The 23,415-nt window shown below is 41.6% G+C and overlaps 1 protein-coding gene across 6 annotated transcripts; it reads right to left on the bottom strand.

Moving 5' to 3' along the window:
* Nucleotides 1–630: 630 nt before the first annotated feature.
* LOC106746309 (gamma-1-syntrophin) lies at nucleotides 631–22,947 on the bottom strand. 6 transcript variants are annotated; one of them, XM_014622929.1, is made up of 11 exons: nucleotides 22,705–22,947; nucleotides 21,892–22,201; nucleotides 9,904–10,008; nucleotides 9,571–9,769; nucleotides 9,001–9,138; nucleotides 8,033–8,188; nucleotides 7,205–7,389; nucleotides 6,911–7,069; nucleotides 6,579–6,803; nucleotides 5,828–6,031; nucleotides 631–4,873 (listed from the first exon to the last, which is right to left on the bottom strand). In XM_014622929.1, exons 2-11 carry the CDS (start codon nucleotides 21,952–21,954, stop codon nucleotides 4,766–4,768), a joined length of 1,542 nt encoding a protein of 513 aa, XP_014478415.1. In that variant the 5' UTR covers nucleotides 21,955–22,201; nucleotides 22,705–22,947; the 3' UTR covers nucleotides 631–4,765. The 6 variants fall into 6 exon arrangements, with proteins under 6 accessions (XP_014478415.1, XP_014478497.1, XP_014478325.1 ...); XM_014623011.1 differs by having other exon boundaries at nucleotides 22,835–22,947; XM_014622839.1 differs by having other exon boundaries at nucleotides 21,892–22,947.
* Nucleotides 22,948–23,415: the final 468 nt, after the last annotated feature.

Below are 23,415 nucleotides of genomic sequence, written 5' to 3'. Positions count from 1 at the left end.
ATGTTGAGGTTATGTTGAGGTCACGTCACCACGAGGTCAGGACCCCGCGTTGCCGACGCGCGTACGGCGACGCCGACCACGGGGCCTTCCGTTAGTGGGTGCGACTCGCGCACCTGGCGCCCTACGGACCCGGAGGTCCGAATCTCGTTAGCGTCCCGAGGTTCGCCCGTCGGTGTTGCACCGGCGACTCGGAGAAGCCGAGTCGCGAATCACGGTCGCAAGTTTTATTCGGTTTTGAAGCATTTTCGATCTATAGAGAATGATACAGCGTACATGACGCCTACTGTACTTAAGTCCGGTCTCACCAACGCGAGTTAATCAAATCGGTCGTGTAGTGTAGGTCGATTAATTCAGTTTGTCCACTGGAACTGACCAATCGTGTCTATCTAACAACGATGCGATTGGACAGTTCCAACGGGAGAGCTGAATTTAATCGACCGATTTGATTAACTCGCGTTGGTGAAACCGGGTCTTATTGTATCGACATGATTACGATACAGAAGCATAGATAGACTGCGTGTCGTGAAGGTGAATTCCGAGAAGGAGACGATACGAGACGGTAAGAGGGAGAGATGCGGGTAATTAAGAAGAAAGGCAGGTGATATCAAATATAGACGCGTGGAATTTGTAACTTCTAACAATGATATATTTTAGAACATATTGTCAATGGGGGATAGACATTATAACAGATAAACTATATTTCGAAATATAAGATTCCGATGCTGATGTTAGCCGGCGCCGCGAGCTCGCTCTTCCATCCCGTACTGATATGCACGAATTGCGAGGGAAGAGAGACGGATGAATTTTTAACGAACGAATCCGAGAGTACGACACACAAGAACGAGATTTGGAATTGCGGACGCTTATGCGAAAGTAATCAGTTAAATATTCAGCGAGTTTGCAGCCCAAGAGCGCTATATGTACAGCTATTCTATTGCATAACTCATGGAATGAGCTGAATTCGCAGAGTCGCGCGAACGAGAGTCGCTTGGAGAAAAGAAGCGTGTGGATTGTGGAGGTGCACATGTATATTGTTAAATTAATGATATTCTCACACAAACTCTGATCACACGATAATGCAAAAATTTCAAGGATCCTTAACTTAACGAGAGTAAAACGCGCGATAAATAGAAACGATAACTTTCGAAGCGATAACAAAATATTTCAAGTATCGTGTTTAAGATCCCTCAACAATCTATTTCGTGTGGAGAAAGAGAGAGAGAGAAAGGGGGAAAACAGCCTACGATTTCGGCAAATTATCTGGACCTATATAATTGCGCTTTGGATCTGTTCAGCTTCATTCCATACTCCTTTAACTAACTTATCTATGTAATATAATTGTGCAGTTCTCTCGATAAGCCCTCGACTTCGAACTCAGAGAATTCGCAACGAGAGAGGTTCGTTATAAGTAGAAGAAAAAAATAATCTTCAGCACTGGAGACTAAACAGTTGCAAAACGAATTCAGCGTCGAGAGTGTAGACGGACAACAAAGTCTTGTTTCTCGATTAAGTGGATTTTCTCATTTTTTTCGTCTGATAGGTGACTGTTGAGAATTTCCCTTGAAGAAACTATAAGGCACATAATTTTGAAGTTTGACATAAATGAAAAATAAATAAAAATAAGTAAAAATTTGTCTATGCTTTAACTACATACGGTAATTTATACACGTTATTATACTTAATATTATTAAAGTTATAAATAATGTTAGCGCTGAACGCAAAATGTTGGTTAACATATTTCCGGACGTTGGGGGTTTTTGAAACCAAAACGGCAAAAAATTATTAAACTGTAAACCTGTGACTATCGTTTCAACTATGATGAATTCAATATCTTTGATATTTCGATATTTTAAGGACTCCCGAAGCTGAAAAAGAATTGGTCAAAAGTCAATTTGTCTCTTTTAAGCCGTGCAATTTTATCTAAAATCAGTATTTATTCCTCATAATGGAGGCGATAACCACAAGTTTACAGTCTAATAATTTTTTCGCCATATTGGTTTCAACAGCCTACAATGTCTGGAATCGTATCGACCGTATAAACAAAATGTTCAGCGCTGTAAATAATAAATTATTTACAACTCTATTAATATCGAATATAATAACGTATAGAAATTACTGTACATATTTGAAACATCGATAAATATTCACACATTTCAGAATCGTACGACTTATAGTTGATCCAAAAGGAATTCCCAAAGACCGCCCACAAAATGACATTTCGAACCAGAATACTCCTTAATTTGAATTGAACGTCTCGAGGGAAACGCAAGTCCGACACGCTCGTCGTCGAAGTCGCTCTGAGCTCGAGTTCGAGAGCGGATATACGTTATATCGATTAATTTCTCGTTACACTACTCTACGATATATCTATTATGTCGCGATCTCGTGAATGAAGTAAAGAAATACGCGGCAGAGAGAGATACATTTTCACGTGACACGTGTCGTTCATACGATGACGAATTCCTCGAAATGGCGGCGGTGTAATCTCTTTTCCTTGTTCCTCCTTTTGACCGAATGAGAATCCGGGATCCCCTGCCGAGAAACGAGAGCGATATGATATCGTCTCGGCCGCGGTATCGCATACAACTGACTCTGATCACGCTTTAGACTAGAAAAGTACAACCGGCATTAGACCACGCTCTTCGATACAACAGAAGCAGAGAGATTTTCGACTTTCTTCTTCTTCTTCTCTTTCTTTTTTTTTTTTTACATTCTCTATGTTACTTTGTAGGCACTTTCTACGAGTAACCGGAGACACTCTCGGGATACGCGGGATGGAAATGAAAAGCCGCAACGGTCTCCTCGACGTTAAAATGAACCACGCGTTATCTATGTGACACACAACACGTCCATGAGGGAAAAGGGGGATGATGATAGGCTGACATTGGAAAACGCGGATGCTCTACCTTGATAATGATATTCTTTCTGCCTCACACACTTATTACCGTGTGTATGCGGTTTCCCTTAAATCGTACGTTTATATCCTACCGCCTTAGCCTCGGGTTTCCCCTAGTCGTTCATTCATTATGGATTTATTGCTTTAAATCTAATTGCGATAACCGATAAGATACTCAATATACAGGCATTAACTCTAGGTCGCTACAGCTATGATTGGAAAGATATAATTGGTACATCCTCTGAAGACACACTAATAGACCTGTCGGAACGCGCGCGCGCGTGATGCGATTCAATATCCATCACGTATCAAATAAGCTTTCGGTGCATCGCGAAATTATTATGTTTTATGCAATCGTATATATAGCAGGAATTGCCTATGTAAGCGAACGAATCTAGCGAGTTGCCGGTTAAACGATACGTGAAAGCAGTCGCGCTCAATATGCGGGAAAATACGAGTCAACGATCACGTGTAGCTTCAGCAATTAGCTCTCGATACCGATGGCGCCATTAATTAGTAGAACTCATTATTGCCCCCATCGATAATACTGCGTCGTTAAACAAACTATTTCGATATCCGAGTTACGAGTTCGAATGTGTGTGTGTGTGTGTGTGTGTGTGTGTGTGTGTGTGTGTGAGTGAGCCACCTAATTGTAGATTACAGTTTCTTTTTTCTCTCTTTATTGCTATAGGGCTTGTATAACTCTCGTCATCTCTTTCAACGTTTTACCGCATTGGACGAATCAATACTATGTTGTTACTTTTGCTTCTTCTTCTTCTTCTTCTTCTCCTCTTGTTTCACTTCAATCGTCAATTCAATCGCCACACCAAAGTATCTTTAAGATGCAAATCAGAATTTCTCTACTGCACCGCAACGCGGTTCCTGTGCCGCCGCCGATACCCTAAGTATGGATGCAATGATTCTTCATCTTCTCGCTGACGAGAAACGGAAATTTTGATGCCTCCGTTTAATTTAGCTACTCCTTGTTCATGGTTTTTAAGGCACCTGATATATATGTACGGTATGCACACAACACGATACTGAAGCGTATAAATAATCTCTTATGGCTAAAAAGGAGAAATAAAGAGAGATAGAGAGAAAGAGAGAGAGAGAGAGAGAGAGAGATAGAAAGATAGATAGAGAGAACCGATTCGCCATCGTAACTTAAAAATCATGAACCGGCGTATTGGTCTTCTGTAAATTCCTATAATCTCAGACGTGGGCGACATATCGCACAACAAAGGCGCGGGAAACCAAAAGATACGTCCGCGAAACGGACTATTTCGCACTGAAATATATGTATATACGTCCACAGGTGTGTGGCATGCTACCTACTAAAATACGTATAAAATCGCAGACACGCGAGACATCGCTTCAAAAAAGATTCAAAAAAAGGAGAAAATACGTACATAGCAAAAGAACAGACAACGTAATCGCATCGTCGTCGTTGTCGGGCAATCATCCACAGATGCACGCTGCCGCTGCCCTGGAAACTCCCTCGCGAAATCTTATCTTAGATGCGTTACAATACTATGATAGCCGTTAGGTTTCATATACGTACTAAGTGAAATTGGCTTGGTAGGATGAGTAGTAAGAGTAGTACCGCTTTGCGTGATTTCATATGTAAACGATAAAAATACCTTTTGGATATATTGACTAGTTCCTGTCACCTTCCGCTTCTCCGCCACGCGGCAGACTTCTTTCTCCGTTTTTTCCCTTCGTTCCTTCCATCTTTCTTTCTTTTATCTCTTTTGCTTTTAGCGCACACGCTCTATCTAAACCGTACAACGACAACAGAACACAAGATCTGATCCACTTGGTGATTCGTCGGCAATAACGTTCAATATTATATCTATGTTACATCTCTTTTTACGGAGTGGTCGACGTTAAAAATGTGGGGTCTACCGCGGCTACCTTCGCCGTCAGAAACGCGTGCATGCAGAACAACAGGTTTTGCAGCTGGGAACACTCCAATTCCTGCCGAACATACGGGAAGAGCGCGTTAGGGCACGATGTTGCAACGGTATCTCGCGATTTCAGGCCTGTTCTTTTTAGCTGAACCAACGTTGCACTCTAGAATTTCGTCCGTTTTCCTTTCAATATTGGGTTATATACAGAGTTGGGTAAATTAATGTCTATTTTTAAGTTAAAAATTAATGACCTATTAAAAGGCCATTCAACCATTACGTCATACCACGAGGAGAAGGGAGGTCTATTACCTTGCATGACATGATTGCAAGGGAAGGGGGAGTAAATGTCACATTAGATGGTATAACTTGTAAATATGGATGAGCGTGGTTATCCACTTTGTTTGCGTTCGTGACACATTTGGTTACATCTGGTGAAATTCTTTAAATTTTGACATGGTTTTGTGTCAATAATCAAAATGTTAATTTTTTAATATTTATTCTTTTAAAAACACAACTTTTATCCATCAAAATTATAAAATAAAGTTTTTGATATTATATGCCTATTAAAAAAAAATGAAATTAATATGAAATAATGAAAAAATAGTCTATTATAAGGAAACATCGACTGTTTTATGCTCAGGTGTACATACAAAAAAGAAGTACTAGCGTTCAGAGAGACGAGAAAGAAATTCTACTGGGATTATTTTGAATTTTTCTTATTCTACATTATAAGCAGCCCAGCGATTATTTTAATATTGATAAATTATTCTAATTTATATAAAATAGTTGAGAAGTTAAAGTTGGCGCATTTTAAAATAACTGGTTTAAGTTAGAAGTTAACCCATTATAAAGTTAACTAAGTTAAATTAAAAGTTACTAAACTTTTAAATTTAGTTTTTAATTGATTAACTAGTTATACCCAACTCTAGTTAAATACTCGTTTTACTTCAAGGGCAAAAATGCAGGCTGGTTCAGTCGTGAAAAAGAAAAATAGACCTTCAGTCGCAGAACGTGAGTTCACCTTCGTCTCGATAGTGATGCTGTCCGGTTCCTGGAAGTGCAATTTGAGCCTGCTCTTGCCGTCGTCGCTGGATCCTCTCAACTGGGAAAACTTATAACGCCATGCGATCTCTCCGATTCCCTCGTAGGACAACGTGAATCCTTGGGTCCACTCCAACGTTAGACCGGCGCTTCTGCTATTGAACGTAACCGGGAAGGTTTTGCTCTGCAACGGGAGAAAGAAAGGCATGCTAGAGAGAGATCCCGATGGAAATATTTTTGCTATAAAATTGATGAAAAGTGAAATGAAAATTATTGAAAAATTATTGAATATATTTCAAAATAAATCATAATTCTCCTTAGGAAATTTAATGTAACACTGTAAAATATAGGGAAAATTATAATTTAAATTTGAATCACATTAATTAAAATTATGATTTAAAAGTAATAACAACATTGAAAGATACATAACAACATTAATAACATAAAAGCAATAACAAATTTTTCAAAATATTAGATATCATGAAATTTACAGAATTTAACTGAAAACTGAATTTTACTGAAATATTGACGGAATAATAATGAGATTGAAGAAATTATTAAAAAACCAATAAAATGAGGTCAGCTGAGGAAGAATTTCAAATACATTTCAATAAAATTTCATTATATTTTCAATAAAATATTTTCACCAGGGGAGAGAGAGGGAGAGAGAGAGAGAGAGAGAAAAATAACGATATTTTGCAGCCGCGCGGTCTCAACGGACTCGCATTCACCTTTAAATGCGTGACAGCCGAGCATATAGCGGTATGCCAGGCCGCTTCGACCCGCAGCAGCTCCTGTCTGGTCTCGACGCTCAGGTATCGCGGCGGTTTCCCCGGGCTCTGTGCCAGGAAGCAGTGCTGCCTTTCGTCCACGTTCTCGGACTCACGCATCACGCGAAACATCGTCTGGTACACTTTGAAAGTCAACGCGCAGCGTGACCAGTCGCCTATATTGCACTGCAAGCAAGGAACGACGTTGGAGCAATGATGGTAAAGCGAGACGAGCGGACAACGAGATTACGGGGGCTTAAATTACGCGACAAAGAGTGAAACGCGACTCTTACGGGCGGTGTCTCGAACAGCAACAAGTCCGGCCCTTTCAACGCCAAGAATCTCGGCCGGTAGCTCTGCCACGGCTGATTGCTGTTGCTCACCGCCTCGTTCACCCAGCCCATGTACTCGATGCGCTCGCCGACGCCGAAATTACGATTGTACAGCTTCATCTGGAAGCAGTCGCAAGTTCAGTTCACAAAACGTCACTTCTCGTTTTCGCGGATTTGCCGGCGGAATCCGAGGCGAACAGAGCGCGCGACGGATTCTGTAGCATCGCATCGGTCCCATGTGATTAATTATATCACCTGCAAGTGCGTCAATCCGGTAATGTTATCGGTTATATATTTCAACCATTGACTGAGAATAGCGCTGTCGTCACAATGTATCACACCCGTGCGCGCCCCGTTGAGACCTCTCACTTCGAAGGCGTTCCTCCTCAGCTTGTCGGTGCCAAATATGTATCTCGTTACGTACGCCATCATCAGCGGGACTGAAGCAGAATGTTGAAACGTTAACATATCGAATTGTGCGACACATGAGTTAAAAAGAAGCGGACGTACAGTCGAGAAATTTTAAATAAGCCTGTAAGAGCCAAGGTTGGCTATTATTCGCAAACATGACACGTTAAGTTTAATTTTCAGCGATTAAGCATTATTAAATACACTCTATAAGTTGGATCTATGTGCGAATACTCTTTACGAATTATTAATATTTGACTGAAAAACATTTAATTGATGAAGAATACTCTCTTCCGCGGATTCAGTTCGTGAAGTTTAGTTATTTGATAATGTCAAGCTTAGTTGTTTAACCTTTACATGTTTAAATTTAGTTGTTTAATCATGTCTAATCACCGAGCTTAATGTCGCAATTTTTACTCGCAAATAAAACAACTAACGTTGGCTCTGCTGGCTTATTAACTTTTTAGTCACGAAAAGCATATATTTATATGCCCTAGAAAAGTTAATTTTTATTTACAAAAAGTATATATACATACGTCCAGTAAATTTTGCTCAATATAACACATTTATTTTCTTAAACTAATATCTTTACGAACATACTGTTACGTATTACTTATATGCTATAAGCTAAAAGTTTAAACATTTGTCGAGATACGAGTTATTATCTGAGACAACCTGTAATGACGTCCACCCATCTCTTGTACTGCATCGAAGTGGAAGATGCATTCGAGCTCTGTCGACTGTGGCTGCAACGAGGACTGCCGCCTTGTCTGTTTGGCGATATCCATCCATCTTCCGCGTTGGCGACGTTGTCCAGTTTTTCTTCTTTTTCTATTGGAGAGAACATGAGAGCGAATGTGAGTGTAACAAAATCATAGTTGACCCCTTGACTGGCAAGCTGAATTTCGCAAAAGTGGTTGTATACAGAGTACAATTTCTTTAGATTTATTTCATTTAATTTAAACAAATTTATCTATTAAAATAGTTCAAACAAATCAATTTTTAATCAAATATAATTGTATGATTTTTTTAATCATTGCATTGTTTGGTCCAAATAATTTATTGTTGGATAATTTATTGTTTGATTCAAAGAAGAAAATGTTTTGCATAAAAGAAAAAAAACTGTTTCATTTAATTTTCTCATTTTTATTATTAAAATTCACTACTAAAAAACTCGGCAACTCTGAATGATCTTATTAAACTTTCATTTCTTTTTTCGCATTATTGACTATCTCTTTATTATTTCATCGTCTACCTTCCCTTCTCTCACCCTTCTGCGATTTTTCCTATTAAAATATTTCATCCTCCCGATATACGATCAATCATCCTTTTTATTGACCACAATTCTTGTTGTTTGGCTTCAACGATCGAGCAGAAATGGTGTCAACTAGCTCTAGTGATTTGTAGTATTTGTAGCGTTATTCTTATAATACATCTTTATAATGTCCAAACAATAGATTAAATTGAAAAACGAAACGCATGAAACAATAATTTTTTTTTTCAATCAAATAACATGATTAAATCCATCGAAACAAAATTAAAAATGCCAAGTAATTTATCATATGGTTGAAAATTAATTTACTGCGTTTCCACCAGTCAAGGGGTTAACGTTCAGATCATGTTCTTCACAAAGATATACAAACGTGTGACGGTACCATTCTTCTGCAGAAACGGCTTGGCGGCTCGATAATGCTTGACCGTTAGAACCACGATGTCGCCGGCGTTCCTCAAGATATTAACAGCGTCGTCGTGGTTGCACGCCGTGATGTACTCCCCGTTCACTACGAGTTCACATCGCACGGATCACCGTAATTTTAATAAATTCTCAACATTGTCGCGGACAAAGAGGAACGGTAGTGTCGCATGGGTAGGGGATCCGCGATTGTTACAGCTGCAATGTACGAGGACGGTGCCGATAGCAACTTTGTTTCAATGGGAGGCGAGAGAAGGCAGAACTGGCAGAGAGAAGTAGGAATCGAAATCAATACTCATTAACTGTACCGCTCAACTATCGCCGAACTGTCAACGTCGTGTCACACACGTCGGGTTCGGTGCGAATAAACGAGTGTTCTAATGAGATATCGCGCAGCTCGATCGAAATATTAATGTAATTTAGGCGGAGGGGCTAAAACAAGCGCGGGTTCCGACGGGAGTTGATAATCGGCAGTGTGAGCGCGCACGTGTATGCAACAGCAGCTCCCAGCGGCGGATACCTTTGATAATTGCGTCGCCTACAAAAAGTTGGCCGCATTGGTCGGCGGCCTGACCCTTATAGATCCTGGATATGAGTACTGGAAGCTTGTGTTCCGCTCCGCCCTTTATACTGAGCCCCAGACCTCCGACCTTTGACCTGGTGATCTGCACCATGCGCTCCTTCGCGTCCAAAGGTGGCTTATTGTGATTCGCTGCCTGCTAAAAATGCATTCTTGTCTTTGACACATTTCATGAGCGCGCACTGATCGATGAAACGCCGGCGGCAGCCGCGATCGCTCCAAAAACGACGAGAGACGCTTCATGAATAACGCGACCGTCGGGCGGCACTTTACCTCCAGATCCTCCCGTTGCAGCTTCAATACCTCCATAGACAGGTGCAAGCGCATCGGCACGGGTTTGCTCTTCCCGTCGCTCACTGTCACCATCCCCGTCCGCACCTGCCGACCAAAAATTTCACTTGACCAAGGCGTTCGCGTAAATCGCATCGTCTCGTTACGTTCCCTTCGTCAACGTTAACGCAAGACCTATTCATTGCTCGACCGGCCGTTGTATCTGCACGCGACATTGTGTCTACCGTTCTTGAAATCAAAATTAATTCTGTAGAAGTGTAAGTACAGAGGGTGTACCGTTTTAACTTTAACAGTAGACTATCTTGAAAACGAAACAATTGATAAAAAAGTGGTTTAAGTTAAAGTGGTTTAAATTAAAGTCGTAGAGTTTGGAAGGGGATATAAGTTGATGACTTTAACTTCGTTATATTGTTAATAAGTCAAGGTCATTTCAAAGTCAACGTTATTTTTTTTTTATTGGAATCACATTGTTTTTTTTTAACACAAATTCCTCTGTTCATTCTGTACGAAAATACTATGGTGAGATCATCGAGAAGTGAGTACTTTTCGAGATATTTTACTTTGTATTCTGATATTTTTCAGTAAAGGATATGAAATATCTTGTTCTTGTTCTAATTTCGACTACCCGAGTCTTTCAGTAAATGAGTATACGAATAATTTTAGACGTTACAAATATTGATTTTTCTAACAATAACAGATAAAAATAATGTTTAAAATTAGCCGTATATTCAACCGTATATTCAGTTGCTGAAAGACTTGGGTAACCGAGTCGAAATTGACAGCACTATTTTCGATAACATCACTTCAACATTTTTGTACGTGGAATTACAAGCGGAATCGATCGCTGTAAGCAAAGATAAAAAAACTTTAAAAAAATATATTGCATTTTGCAAATGCATCGATGCACCAATGTACAACGTTAATCAATTAATATCAATAATAATTAATATCAATAATAAATTTTTTCTCATATTATTAGGCAGAAAAGTGTTAAAGTGAATATTTTTCGATTGTCACAGCAACGAAATTGATACTGAAAGGCTTTGTTGAAAATAACTACCAAAAGATTGCATGATATTCATTTGTTTCCGTCGATGTTAGGCAATATATAAAATATATTTGTAAAGGCAGCAATTGAAAAAATAAATGTGTTACATTTACCAAACGTACATGTACACATTACCTTCGTAAATGAGCGTCAATTTTCTCAGGGCGTATATATACGTTCTTCGTAGCTGAAAGGTTAATAAGCCAGCAAAAGCCAAACGTTGTTTTATTTACGAATAAAAGGTGAACACTTTATGAGATATTTCATATTTTATACTGAAAAATGTCGTAATAAAAAGTAAAATATCTCGAAAAGTATTCACTTTTCGATGATCTAATATTAATATTTTTAGACAGAACGAACAGAGGAAACGATGTGTGTTAAGAAAAAACTGTATAAATCTATCTAAAAAAGTGAAGTTGAATTGAATCATTATCATACAACGAAGTTAAGGTTACCAACGAAACCTTACAACTTTTGTCTGCGCTATTTTCTTGTCAATTGCTTCGATTTCAAGATATTCCACTGTTTCCATTAAAATAATACCTTGAAATAAATTTTTTAATTGTAAATAAATTTGTAATAAAAATAAATTCTGTAGAAAGATAAATAAAAAATAAACATTTTTAATAAATAAAATAAATTTCGTATAGAATTCAAAATCAATGATCAGGTGAAAAATAAAGATAGAGATAGATGAAGATCAAATAGAGAATGAGGATTTGTAGAGAATACAAATGTTCGACGAAACTTTTAATAAAGATTTTACTTAAAATCTTGTGCAAAGTTTTTCTTTGAAATCAATCGGGGAAAGGCAAGACGGGAGGCCACGAGGTCAAGAAGGAAGCAGAACGAGGGCTATTTCAGACTTCTGAGAAGCTCTTGGTGCGGAAGTACTGCGAAGATTAAAGAAAACGAGCCTGCCGTCGTTACGATGCCGATACTAACGAGAAGCCTGCATATTGACTGGTCGCGAGCGGCGAGCGCAGCGCCGGAAAAGCCGGCGTCGCACAGCAAATACATGCATTTATGCATGAGGCCTGAACGACCGTTTCGACTCGTAAATAAATTCTTAATTCGATGTTCGCGTTTCATCGAGTTACGGCGAGAGATCGTACCTAATTATTTCCAACGGAGTTATCGTCATTACGTTGGCTCCCGCTCGTTCGCCGGGACGACGTTACCAACGTGTACACGTGATGTGTACCCACCCGTTACATTTGACCCATAGCACCGCAATAGGTCGTATAATTAATTCGTATTCGTTAACTCGCCGTCATGGTTCGATAATAACCGCCGCGCAGTTCGTTCGCGGGCAATCCGGCGCGAATTTTGCCGACGAGGCGACGACGCAAGGGGGCGATCCGTTTCGTTTAATCAATCGATTTTTCCGTCTTCGATGCGCGGGCCAAGACCTCCCCGAATTACACGGTCACGATCCAATTCTCCGATAGGAGCCTTTCTCGCCGATAGCGGCTATAAGCGGCGGCACGGCAAAAAAGTAACCGAATTATCCGGGGGAACCGGCGTTCGAGTTATTTACCAGGATTATATCGCGACTTTTCCGTCGCGAGTTCCTCGACCGATTTCGAGAGCCGAGTTCTTCCGCGGCCGAAGGGCACGACGGCCGTACGTCTCTCCCGCGGAAGTTTCGCGGCAAAATTCACCGTATTTGCATCGGAACGTGCATCTGAGACTTGCGCGCGCCCGCCCGCTCCGATAAAATACGGGCCGAGGTTTTCGTAAACGCGAACGCAATTTCACAGCAATTTGCATGCCATGAATATGAGAACTCGATCCCGCCGACACGTGTAAAGTGACTCAACGAGCGTGTCCTGAGCGTGTCGCGAACGGCGGAATCGATTCCGCGAGGGTATTCCGCCGAAGAAAATCACGCCTGATTGGCCGCGAGAGAAGTCGCTAAATTGGCCGATCCGGACGGACGGACAGGCGGGTGGGAGTGTATATATTTAAGCGACAACCGGAACGTGACCGATAAATAAGACTTTCGGGTCGTTAAATCGGCGAAGCGGGACGAAGCGGAGGCGCGATATTCTCGCGGAGATGTTCTCGATTGTTACGCTCTCGTTATGCATTTACATCGTATATTTTTAACGTGCATTTAAAACGAATCCGGCCAGGTTCAACAGTATCACTTAGGCTGCGTTAGGAAACTTCGCCTGGGTACACCCGACGAAGCTCACGTCGTTCGGAAACGCTCGAGGCGTGCTATAGTGTCGCAAATGATGCCGTCGTTCGGAAACTATTACCGGGTGCACCTCAGGAGGACAATCTTCCGCCCTGAAATTTCAGAGTGAACGCGGCTGACTTGTTGCGTTTGAAATATTTTGAACCGTGGCAACGGAGCGCATACATTTATTAAAGGCACAGGTGATGTACTGGCGAAGATAACCAGCGAATATATGAATCCCCGGGGATCTTTGATAAAAGAAAAACACCAAAACCGATACACTATTTTGTTTTTAGGTTCCGAAGCCTCGTTCCGAAGATGTAAAATTAAAATTCATGAGCATGAATGCAAGCCAGCAACACTTCTCTATCAAAATGTATGATAGACTTATGAAAAATATTATACATTTCCTTACAAATAATTATTTTTTTAAGATGTTTGAGGATTGATGCTTCTAGAAACTAGGCCCCAAAACTGACATACCCATGATACTTATGGGAAATTATCAAAGAAATTAAATAAAAGCGTTGAAATTATATTATTTTACACATTTATTATTTATCGTATATCTTTACGTTATATTTAATCACACATATTTTTTTTGTTAATTTTATGAAGTTTACGATGCATACTGCTCCCTTATTATGTAGAAAGAAATTCCTTGACTTCTTCTCGATTATCTTAAATAAATAAATAAGAAAAACAAAGGAAAATCAGTCATCGGTTCAGTTGTGTTCTGTGAGATATTTCACAGTAAAGTTCAATTACATCGGTTGAAACATTAATAAACTCAGGTATGTCGGTTTTCAGAACAACCTAACTTGAAATTTTCTTTATATAGTTCAGTGACAAAAAATAGAGATTGACATAAGATTCGAAGTGATTTAAAAAGCTCATATCTTACATTATAAAATAGCATTGTTAAATAAGTTATTTGTCACTGACTTGTTATTTTAAATTTTACGAGAAGGAAACTCAACAAAATTTTAATACAACGAAAAATCAAATGACGTTAGTAACATAACTGAACGCGTTTGCAAACAGAAACTGCCACTTCAGCTCCCGCTACTATACACAGTAGATGAAGTTCATGTGCTGTCACGGACAGGGTTCAGTACTTGACAGCTGAGAAACATGGGGATGTCAGTTTACTATATCTAGCTAGCCTTGGTGCTTTTCTTCTACTGAGTGCGCCTCAGGAGGAAAATTTTCTACCCTAAAATTTCAGAGTGAATGCGGGTGACTTGTTGCATTTGAAATATTTGAAACGGTGGCAATGGAGCGCATCAATTTATCAAAGGCGTATTATATACTGGAGAAGATATATGATCAATATACGATTCAATACAGGGATTGCCACAGAATCTTGGAATTCCCTGACTATTCCATATTTTCTAGACGACAATGAAAATTTTTCCATGACCAATTTGTAATCTTAATTTTTAATGTTTAGAAGCTGAGATTGTAGGAAAGGTAGTTTAAATTATTAGAAGCAATACAAACTTAAAAGTTTAGTAACATAATATAATCCGAATGCAAATTCGATCCAACAAAAAATAAATAAACATTGGCAAAAAGAATGAAGTTACGAAATGGATGAACAAAAACGCTGAATAAAATTGACCAATCACGTTCGATTATTCTCCTTACGTTTAAGAAATAATCGACTGTGATTGGTCACTTTTATTACTGCTTACGTTTTACAACTCAAATTTTTCTATATATCACAGCCCTAATACGAAAAAAAAATTTTTATAAAATGCGGAATTTTAACCGCATTTGACTATAAATGTTAAATATGATATTGAAAAGATATAAGCATTCTTTAGAATAAGAACATTTAAAGGAATTATGAGCCAAGATAAAAATTCCAGATTCTTTTATATCTTTCCCTGACTTATCCAGTTTTTCTCTGACCAATTTAAATTTCCCTGACTTCTCTCGGTTTTCCCAGTTTTTCAGGTCTGAGGCAACCCTGATATACGATCCCCAAGGATCTCTGATAATATTTGATGTGATAGGTAAGCAATAAATTGGTTAAATGCTGTTTAGAAACTATCCGCATTCGGAGTGAAACCTGTTCCATCATTCATTCTACTCTATCCAGTTCTACTCTCAGGATAGTATTTCCGAACGCAGCCATAGGCTCATGACACACACACAAGCGTAAACAGCAAGCAAATTGACCAACCACAATCGATTATTCTTAGACCGTAAGAAGAGTAGCCCAATGTGATTCGTCAATTTGTTTCCTACTCATGTCATACTGTTTGAAACGTGGTCTACAATGGACAGTAGGAATATGTTCATAAAAAGCAAAAGTAAGAAATTGACCAATTGTATTTTCGTATGTGTCATGAACTTTATGGGCATAGACAGGATTTCAGTCAAAAGGGGGTAAGAACGTATTATTACACAAAACTTATTAGTGCACTTATATTAAAACCGGCCTTCGCGATCTTCAGCGAACTTTCTTCCAACTTCTTCTTTCAGCTTCTTTCTTTCCACAAGCACCATTTTTCTGTGTACACTTAGCACACATAGTCCATTGAGGCAATTTTCTGACATTATTGACCGCAAGGTTTTCATCCTTTGCCATGTACTAAAAGACATTTCAATGGTGCTCGTTGTGCACGGTTGAGGAAATATGCAAGGCATATTTCGTAGTTGAGAAGAAAGTCTCAGCTTCTTTTAACATTTTTGCTAATACCAATTCTTTCGACTTCTCTTTTTTAATATTTTATCCCTCCAGAGAATGTACCACAGTTCGGCTTGATTGTAACATTTATTCAAAGTAAGATTGAAAGCTTCGGTAGAAACACTGACGTCTGGTTGTGAAATTGGGAAAATTTCATTACATTCACTTTCATAAAGTAATGTTAATACTTTGTCATTAGTTTTTAATTACGCAACATATATTGTAGTTTTCGGTAGAATATAAATTATAATATACCAGTTACATTCTCCTTCTCTCTCTCTCTCTCTCTCTCTCTCTCCCTCTCTCTCTTTTTTCTTTTACTTTTATGATTTTCATAATTTGTTTCTCCTTGCCAAAATTTAGGGAAGCAAGTGTCTCTCTTGCACCTTCTTGGTCCATGATGGGTCTTAGAGCTTTCGCACACAAATTGCCATATAACTGTAAACATATAAATTGACTAAGCAAGAATGAACCAAGATATTGTTTTAGGTAAGTATACTCTAGAGGAAAATGGAAGTGACTTAGCGGAAGTGATGTATAACTAAGATTCAGACTATATGATTAGAATTCCAATTAGTTAAATCCTACACAATACAAATTTTTGTGCTAATTTGATACAACGTGAATATGTTGAAAAGTAACAAATATTATGTCAAAAATTAACACAAAATTTTAATATACATAATATGTTAATCGACATTGAAATATAAAATGTATTATTTTAACACTTACACATATTTTGAATATCGACTCAACACGAAATATCGATAAGGATACACGTTAAATTACTACATGGGTATATTACAAATTTAACACAAAAACTTCAATAAGAACCGATTCTAACACAAATACAAAATGTCTTTTACTGTGTAGTTACTTCTGCTAACGATCAGATTCACCGTCAGTTCCATCTAGAACATAGAAATCCAAAGCAATATCCTGATTGGTTCCTCAGTCTGAATTTACATCTTACATTTACGGTTACACCAATTCGAAAGCCCTTAGAGTTGTTAACAATGCGAGCGCTCCAATTAATCCCCGCGTCAGTTCGGTCGTCAAAACGGACCCGACGGGCCATTCTCGAGGTGGCGTGTCAGTGGGCACGAACAAATTCCCGGATTTCGCAGCTCGTGCAAAATTGAACGGCGAAGGAGCGGCGATCTCGACGCGGCCAATTTCAACGGCAGGGACCGCCGAGTGTTATCGCGTTATCGTTACATTGCATATTCCGGCACATCCGGACGCAAATTCACTCCGTATATCCCCGGTGTTTCGCGAACGTTTCGGTTCTCTCGTTCGGTTTCGTCTTCTTGTTCTCGTCCCGCTGGCTTTTTTCGTAATAGTAATCTCCGATGTCCGGGGCAGCGCGTGGCAGCGCGTAAATAATCGATGTCGTTCGCGTACCGTTCCCTCTTTTTCTCCCTATTTCTCTCTTTCTCTCTTTCTCTCCCTCTTCTCCCTCTGCGGGAACAACAAACGCAGCGCCCGGTTACGCGGTCGCAGAATGTGAACTTCATTGCGTCATAACGAACCGTCGTTGTTTTCGCGAAAACTCCTCTCGTGTAACGATGTATCCGCAGGTTTTCCCAACGAGAGGTAAAAGCGAGCGCGCTGTAACAATACGTAATGCGATATTAATACGTATTGCTAATGTAAAAGCGACTCGGCGCATAGTTCCGTTCCGCTGGGAATATCAGATTCTTCCTTTATTTTTCTCTCTGTACTCAAGAAAAAATAACAAGATTAAGATGTTTTATCTTTGCGTTTCTATGTTGTATAAGGTATATCTGTACGATGGGAAACGAGACAATTTAGACACGGTGAAGTTCAGAGCGCAGCCGATGGTCCGTTGAGAGAATAAATTAGTCGGAAATAAGTTCTCTCGTTCGACCGCGCTCCCAACTTCAGTGTGTCTAAATCTTTTTGCTCCCCACTGTACAGTCGGCGTTATGTATGGCTGTACCATTCCCTAGATTGAAACTTTTTACCGTTACACAATTTTTAGCCTTCCGCATGTACACTCCGCAGCAATGAATCGTTCAGTAAGCGGTGTGGGGCCGGGAGGGACTCTACACACCGTTTACTGAATGATTTACTGTTGCGGAGAAAACACATACAGGTTGAAACTATTCGAATTAGAGCCACTATAACTCTACCGTTATAATTAGAGTTAGTTCTGCGATTTTCGACCTTATGCGTTATGTGTGAAATTGAAAATCATGCGATTCTTCGTCTAGAAAATAATACATCATATACGACGTCGACTGTACATCACGGTTCTCTTTTGATTGATTCGGTTATGCAAGCTTATAGCTTTAGGTTAATCGAATTATTCTGTTTAGTTTTGCGTAATAAATTCCGGCTAAGCTAGAATTCACATTTTTTTAGTCGGCTTAGTTTTCTATTTATTCTATTTTTTATGGTTTAATTTTTAACTATCAACGATCTATATGTGTTACCTTATGCATTGTGCATTTTTCTGCATTTTAATAGCGCTTGAGAGGATTCCAGGGTGTCCCAGAGCGCTCAATAAATATTGCGTTCTCTCTCTCTCTCTCTCTCTCTCTCTTTGCACTCTCTGGTATTCTACATTCGAAACGGAAAAGGGAATCACTTGAACTTCATTTTGCTTTGATCAACGTTTATGGGTAGGACCCGTCGAGTCGATTCTACCGACATCGGTTGGCGTTGATCCCAAATCAACTATATCGCCCGTCGCTGCCCGTGTCGCAGCTAATACTGCGATTTAGGAGGAAACGGGAAATCGATGGAACCGCGATCGATCGCGGAGGATACTCCGCGAAAACAACGAGCGAACCGGGCTCTCTCGCTGTCGGCGAGAAACTTCGCCCACTTCTCACCGGCAATCGGCGAATCGTCGGCCGTTTAAGGCGGATTAACGACGCGTTACACGGCTCGGATCGAAAGCATTTCGCGCACCTGTCGCGCCAGGAATTCCATCGATATGATTGAGCGCGCGATATCGAAAATCGCGAGGGACTCCGAGAATGGGGACACGCACCCCTCTGGAAAATCTCGCGAGATTTACACCTTCGGAGATTCGCCGACTTTCGGGTCGGCAGACTTTCCGACGAATCGCGCCCCTCACGCGCCAATCCGCGAATTCCGACGCGGTCGAAGCGCCGAGAAGCTCGATCGCACGAGAGCGCGTTCCGTGATTGAGAAGAATCGCCCTAAAGGCTGTTGTACAATAGCCGTAAGTCTACAGCATTTCACTGAAGTTTGTACACAGAGGAAAAAGGATCGGTTGAATTGTAACAATGAACGATCCAAACGCATTTTGGGGGCTGAAGGAAATGGAATTTCTGATCTTTAAAAACTAAAGTCGATTGTAAGAACCAAAAATTCCGTTTCCTTCAACCAACAGTTCGTTCATTGTCAGGAAAGAGAAAATTCGAACTTTGATGTGCTACTTTGTTCTGATTAACCGACGTAAGACCGTAAGGCGTAAGAAACGAAAATTTATTTCGCTTACGATATCTTAAGGTCATTTTACAACGTCTGCAGAAGTACAGTTACAAGTTTGTAAGACACGGTTATACACGGTGTCTGAGACTTTTCTTGGTATCCGTAGCATGCAGGTAGAACGGGTGAAATTGAACAGAAAAGTCATGCACCATTTTGTAAAATTCGCAAATAGTTAATTAATTTTTTATTATATATTGCAAATTTTGCAAAATGGTACATGACTTTCCCGTTCAATTTAATTCGTTCTACCGGCATACTACAGATTCAAAGATAATTATCGGACACCCTGACGTAAGTAGTAATAAGTAGTAATAAGACGTAAGTAGTAAGCTAATTGACTAATTAGATTTTTACACCCCGAGAATAATTGTCTATGGTTGATCAATTAGTTTACCGCTTACGTCTACAGTATATTTTACGGATATTATAGACGGTCCTTCGGGTCTGTTCAGACAAACTTACATAATCTCATACTGCATATACATAAGGAAACCGATGATGTCTTCTATATTAGACACATAATCGGTCAATTTCCTTCTGCATATGCATTATGCAGAGACCATACAAGCTTGTCCGGATAGACCTTTAAGATCTAAAGCGAATATGAATTATTTTTACTTCGCTTACGATCTTATATTACAGCCTACTACGCCGGAAACTGGCCCTTACGACCGCGTCTTACGGAGTTACAACCTTTGCGAACATTGTAGAACGGCCTTTACGTTGCAGCTTACTACACCGGAAACGGGCCCTCACGACCGCGTCTTACGGACTTACGGCCGTACTCCTTACGACCATTGTAGGGTGGCCTTCAATGTCCAATTGCTCTCCGCGTCGACGTGGTTAGACACGGCCGAACGTGGCCGTATGTGTCCGAACGGCAGGATATCCCGGCGACGTCGCTTCGCCAGCAGACGTATCGCGTGCACCTAGTCGAGGTAACGAGCCAGCCATCGCAAACGACGTGCAGCAGCGTGGCCCGACTGTAATGCAGTCGCATACGGCTCTCTTGACCTTTCGTTCGCCGTTATCGTATGCAAAAACACGGGACCGCGTTCGCCGCTTGCACAGCATATCTAGCGGCAAGCACGAATATACCTAAAACCCGTGATCAACCTCAGTGAAACGCTCAGAGTGTCGAGCGTAGACTGAAAGCAGCCGAAGAAATTAAACCGCGCTACTTTCGCGTCAAAGGAAGCGATAGAGCGAGGAAGAGGGAGAGAGAAAGAGAGAGAGAGAGAGAAATAGCCGTTGTGCGGTGTCTCTCCGCGAAAGCGGATGCACCGGGCAGCAACGAGATGCATCCGATTGCACAGACATCCGAGAATATCCGCCGTACATCTGCGCTGCATTGCATGCTGCACCGCACGCCATCAGGATTTTGCAGGCGTGCTATATGCCGCGGCCGAATGCGAAATGATAATTTCGTTATCGACGGAGATGAGAGATCGGCACCGTGAGATATTCTTCCTCCCTCGGACCCATTCTTCAACCTCTCCGGGGACAAATTTACTCGAATTCGGGAGTCGATCGGGTACGGTCAGTCGTGGGACGGTTGTGACACTTCTTTTTCTATAAGCTTCGGAATACATGCCGCGTCTAATAAGAGAACTCGTTTTCTAGTAATCTCTGAGGAGATACCATTTTCTCGTTGGACATGAGATGTAAAAGACTTAATGAAAAAGAAATGTTGCAACCGTCCTGTGACTGATCGTATCTCAAAACGTGAAAATTGCAAAAGTGAGCAAATTTACTAGGATCGATTCACGAAAGTCATCCTAAATCCCTTCGGGGCGATACAAATGTGCACGCTTAGATATATTCGGTTTCCCATCTTTAGAACTATTTTCTTCCTGAACTAGGGCTGCGCTGGAACTTCGTTCTTCCCTTCAAAGTTACATATTTGTCTTATTCTACCAGTAAGAAGTGCAATCTGGTCCAGAAACAGAAAATAGACCTTTTAATTCCAACAACGTGGACGAAAATATAACGAAAATAGCTGTGAATAAATGTTCGTTGCTAAAATCCCATCGGGAAGTGAGAAAATCTCGTCGCACAATTGACAGACGTCACTAAAACAAATCGGATCATTTTTTCCAGACATCAATTAAAACAATTTTGAGCGATTCTCAAACTCGAATTAAACTAATCGATGAGCAATAACAAGAATCGTTAACATCGATTTCCGCTTCTGTGATTCGTCCGACATTGCTCGACAAGTTAATTTCCATCTGCGTTTGCTAGATATAGAATAGGTAATATTTGAGACTGACAGCGATTTTCCAGGTCGCCTAGATTAATCATAGCTTGACGAGAGTCACCTTAAATCGTCTTCTTCAGGGCCGATCGTGTATCTCATAACGTAGCGAGGATTACGAGAGTGAGCGAATTTACTGGAATATTTACAATTTCATTGATCAACACCTATGCTGCGGCTTCTCAACCAATCAGGTGATTTCTAAGACACTTTTAGAAGGGCTTTTATCAACAAAAGAAAGTTCAGAACGGAAGAAACAGAGGAAAGGTAGGTGGGAAGCCACGTACCTTCAGCTTCTGGTCAATCTTCTCCTCGATCGGAGTGCTCATCTTCGTCGCGTTGATTCTCATTATTCTCGTGCGCGATCAGTGGGTGCCCTCGAGCGCGTGTCCTCGAGCGTGGAAACGTCGTCCTTGGCGACGATGGCGATGACGCTGCTGCTGGCCTCGGCGACGAGGCTCACGGACACCGACGACATCGGCGCGCACACGCACTATCGCGGCACCGGGAGGCCGTTCCTCGCGACGACGACGACGACGACGACGGAGGCAGCGACGACGACGCACCGACCATGACGGACCTTCTTCATGGCTCTCCCTGCGGTCGACAAGCAGCCACGCGAAGTTAGGTGCGAGAGCGAAAAAGCAGAGGGAGAGAGAGAGAGAGAGAGAGAGAGAGAAGAAAAAGAGAGCTCCGGTCGCCGGGTACTCGATCACGCGATTCGCGACGCGATCGAACGAGACACCGGGCGCCGAGACGTTCCTCACAGCTTCCCCGAGGTTATTCCCCACGTCGAGACGAGCGCGGCGGATTCGCGCCGCGTCCGAGCGCGTCGAGGATCGAACGGCTCGTGTGGAATCGAGTTCCGGCCGCGACTGCGGGTGCGCGCGGCGAAGATTCTCCACGTTCTCCGCTCCCGCTTCGACGACCGACGCGGACGATTTCCCTCTTCCCCTGTCTTTCCCCTTCGCGCGCACTCACGACACCGGCGATCGGGGGAGAGGGTTTCGTCCGTCCCCCGGTGTCGTCCGCTCACGGGCTCGTGAAAAATGCACGCGGGTCTCCGCCGTCGTGACAGCGGCGGGAGAGCCAGGGCTCACCTGAATTAATAACGCACTGAATTGATAACACCGCTGGCGGCCCGGTCGACCGGGAGCGGACGCGACGAGGACCCGACGGCGGGATCAAGCGATCCTGGGCCGGAGGTTCCGCTCCAGGTGGCGGGCCTACCTGGGCGACACGGCCGGGCGGAGAACTCTCGGTCAGGCTGGAGATCGCCGCTGTGATCGCCCGGCCGAGAGGACGCGACGCGACGCTTCCGAGCAGCGGAGGACGCGAACCTGGCACGGGCGAGAGCGAACTGTGTAAGCTGGAGGCGACCGGCACCCACGTACACCTCGCACAGCCGCGGCGCATCGATTCGCGCAGGGCGCAAGTGGAGTCAAGCCAGGGCCGGACAAAAGCGCCGTCGCGCCCTGCGCGCCACTTCGCCTATTCCCGCGCCAACCCCATTTAGCTCCTCGGAACGACGGGTTGTTCGAGGATTGCTTGATTTCGCGTTTTAATTCGATTCTTAAGAGATTACGGTTGAGTGATGATGTTCTAATTAGCGCGACCGTCCTCTCGTTTTAGATCCCGGAGGGGACAGAAATTTCCTCGCGACCTTCTTGACACCGAGACCCCTTTCTGTTTTTAATGGGTTCGTATTATAAGAAATCGTACGAAAATAAGCGATGTATTAAGAGATCGCTGGATCTCGTTGTAATTTGATTTTTAACGAGCTATGGTTGAATAATGGGGTTCTAATTGGC

The sequence above is a fragment of the Dinoponera quadriceps genome, unplaced genomic scaffold, assembly GCF_001313825.1.
Source record: "Dinoponera quadriceps isolate SergipeBrazil2010 unplaced genomic scaffold, ASM131382v1 scaffold106, whole genome shotgun sequence".
Taxonomy (NCBI): Eukaryota; Metazoa; Arthropoda; class Insecta; order Hymenoptera; family Formicidae; genus Dinoponera; species Dinoponera quadriceps.
This window is presented reverse-complemented; position numbering and strand designations above follow the sequence as displayed.

What these genes read in the sequence shown, in the direction of transcription:
- LOC106746309 (XM_014622839.1), bottom strand. Translation starts at nt 21,954, where the DNA reads ATGAGAATCAACGCGACGAAGATGAGCACTCCGATCGAGGAGAAGATT. An exon ending in TGCAACGGGAGGATCTGGAG is followed by an intron (nt 9,770 to 9,903) that starts GTAAAGTGCCGC and finishes ATGCATTTTTAG; the next exon opens with CAGGCAGCGAATCACAATAA. An exon ending in TGCTGTTCGAGACACCGCCC is followed by an intron (nt 6,804 to 6,910) that starts GTAAGAGTCGCG and finishes CCTTGCTTGCAG; the next exon opens with TGCAATATAGGCGACTGGTC.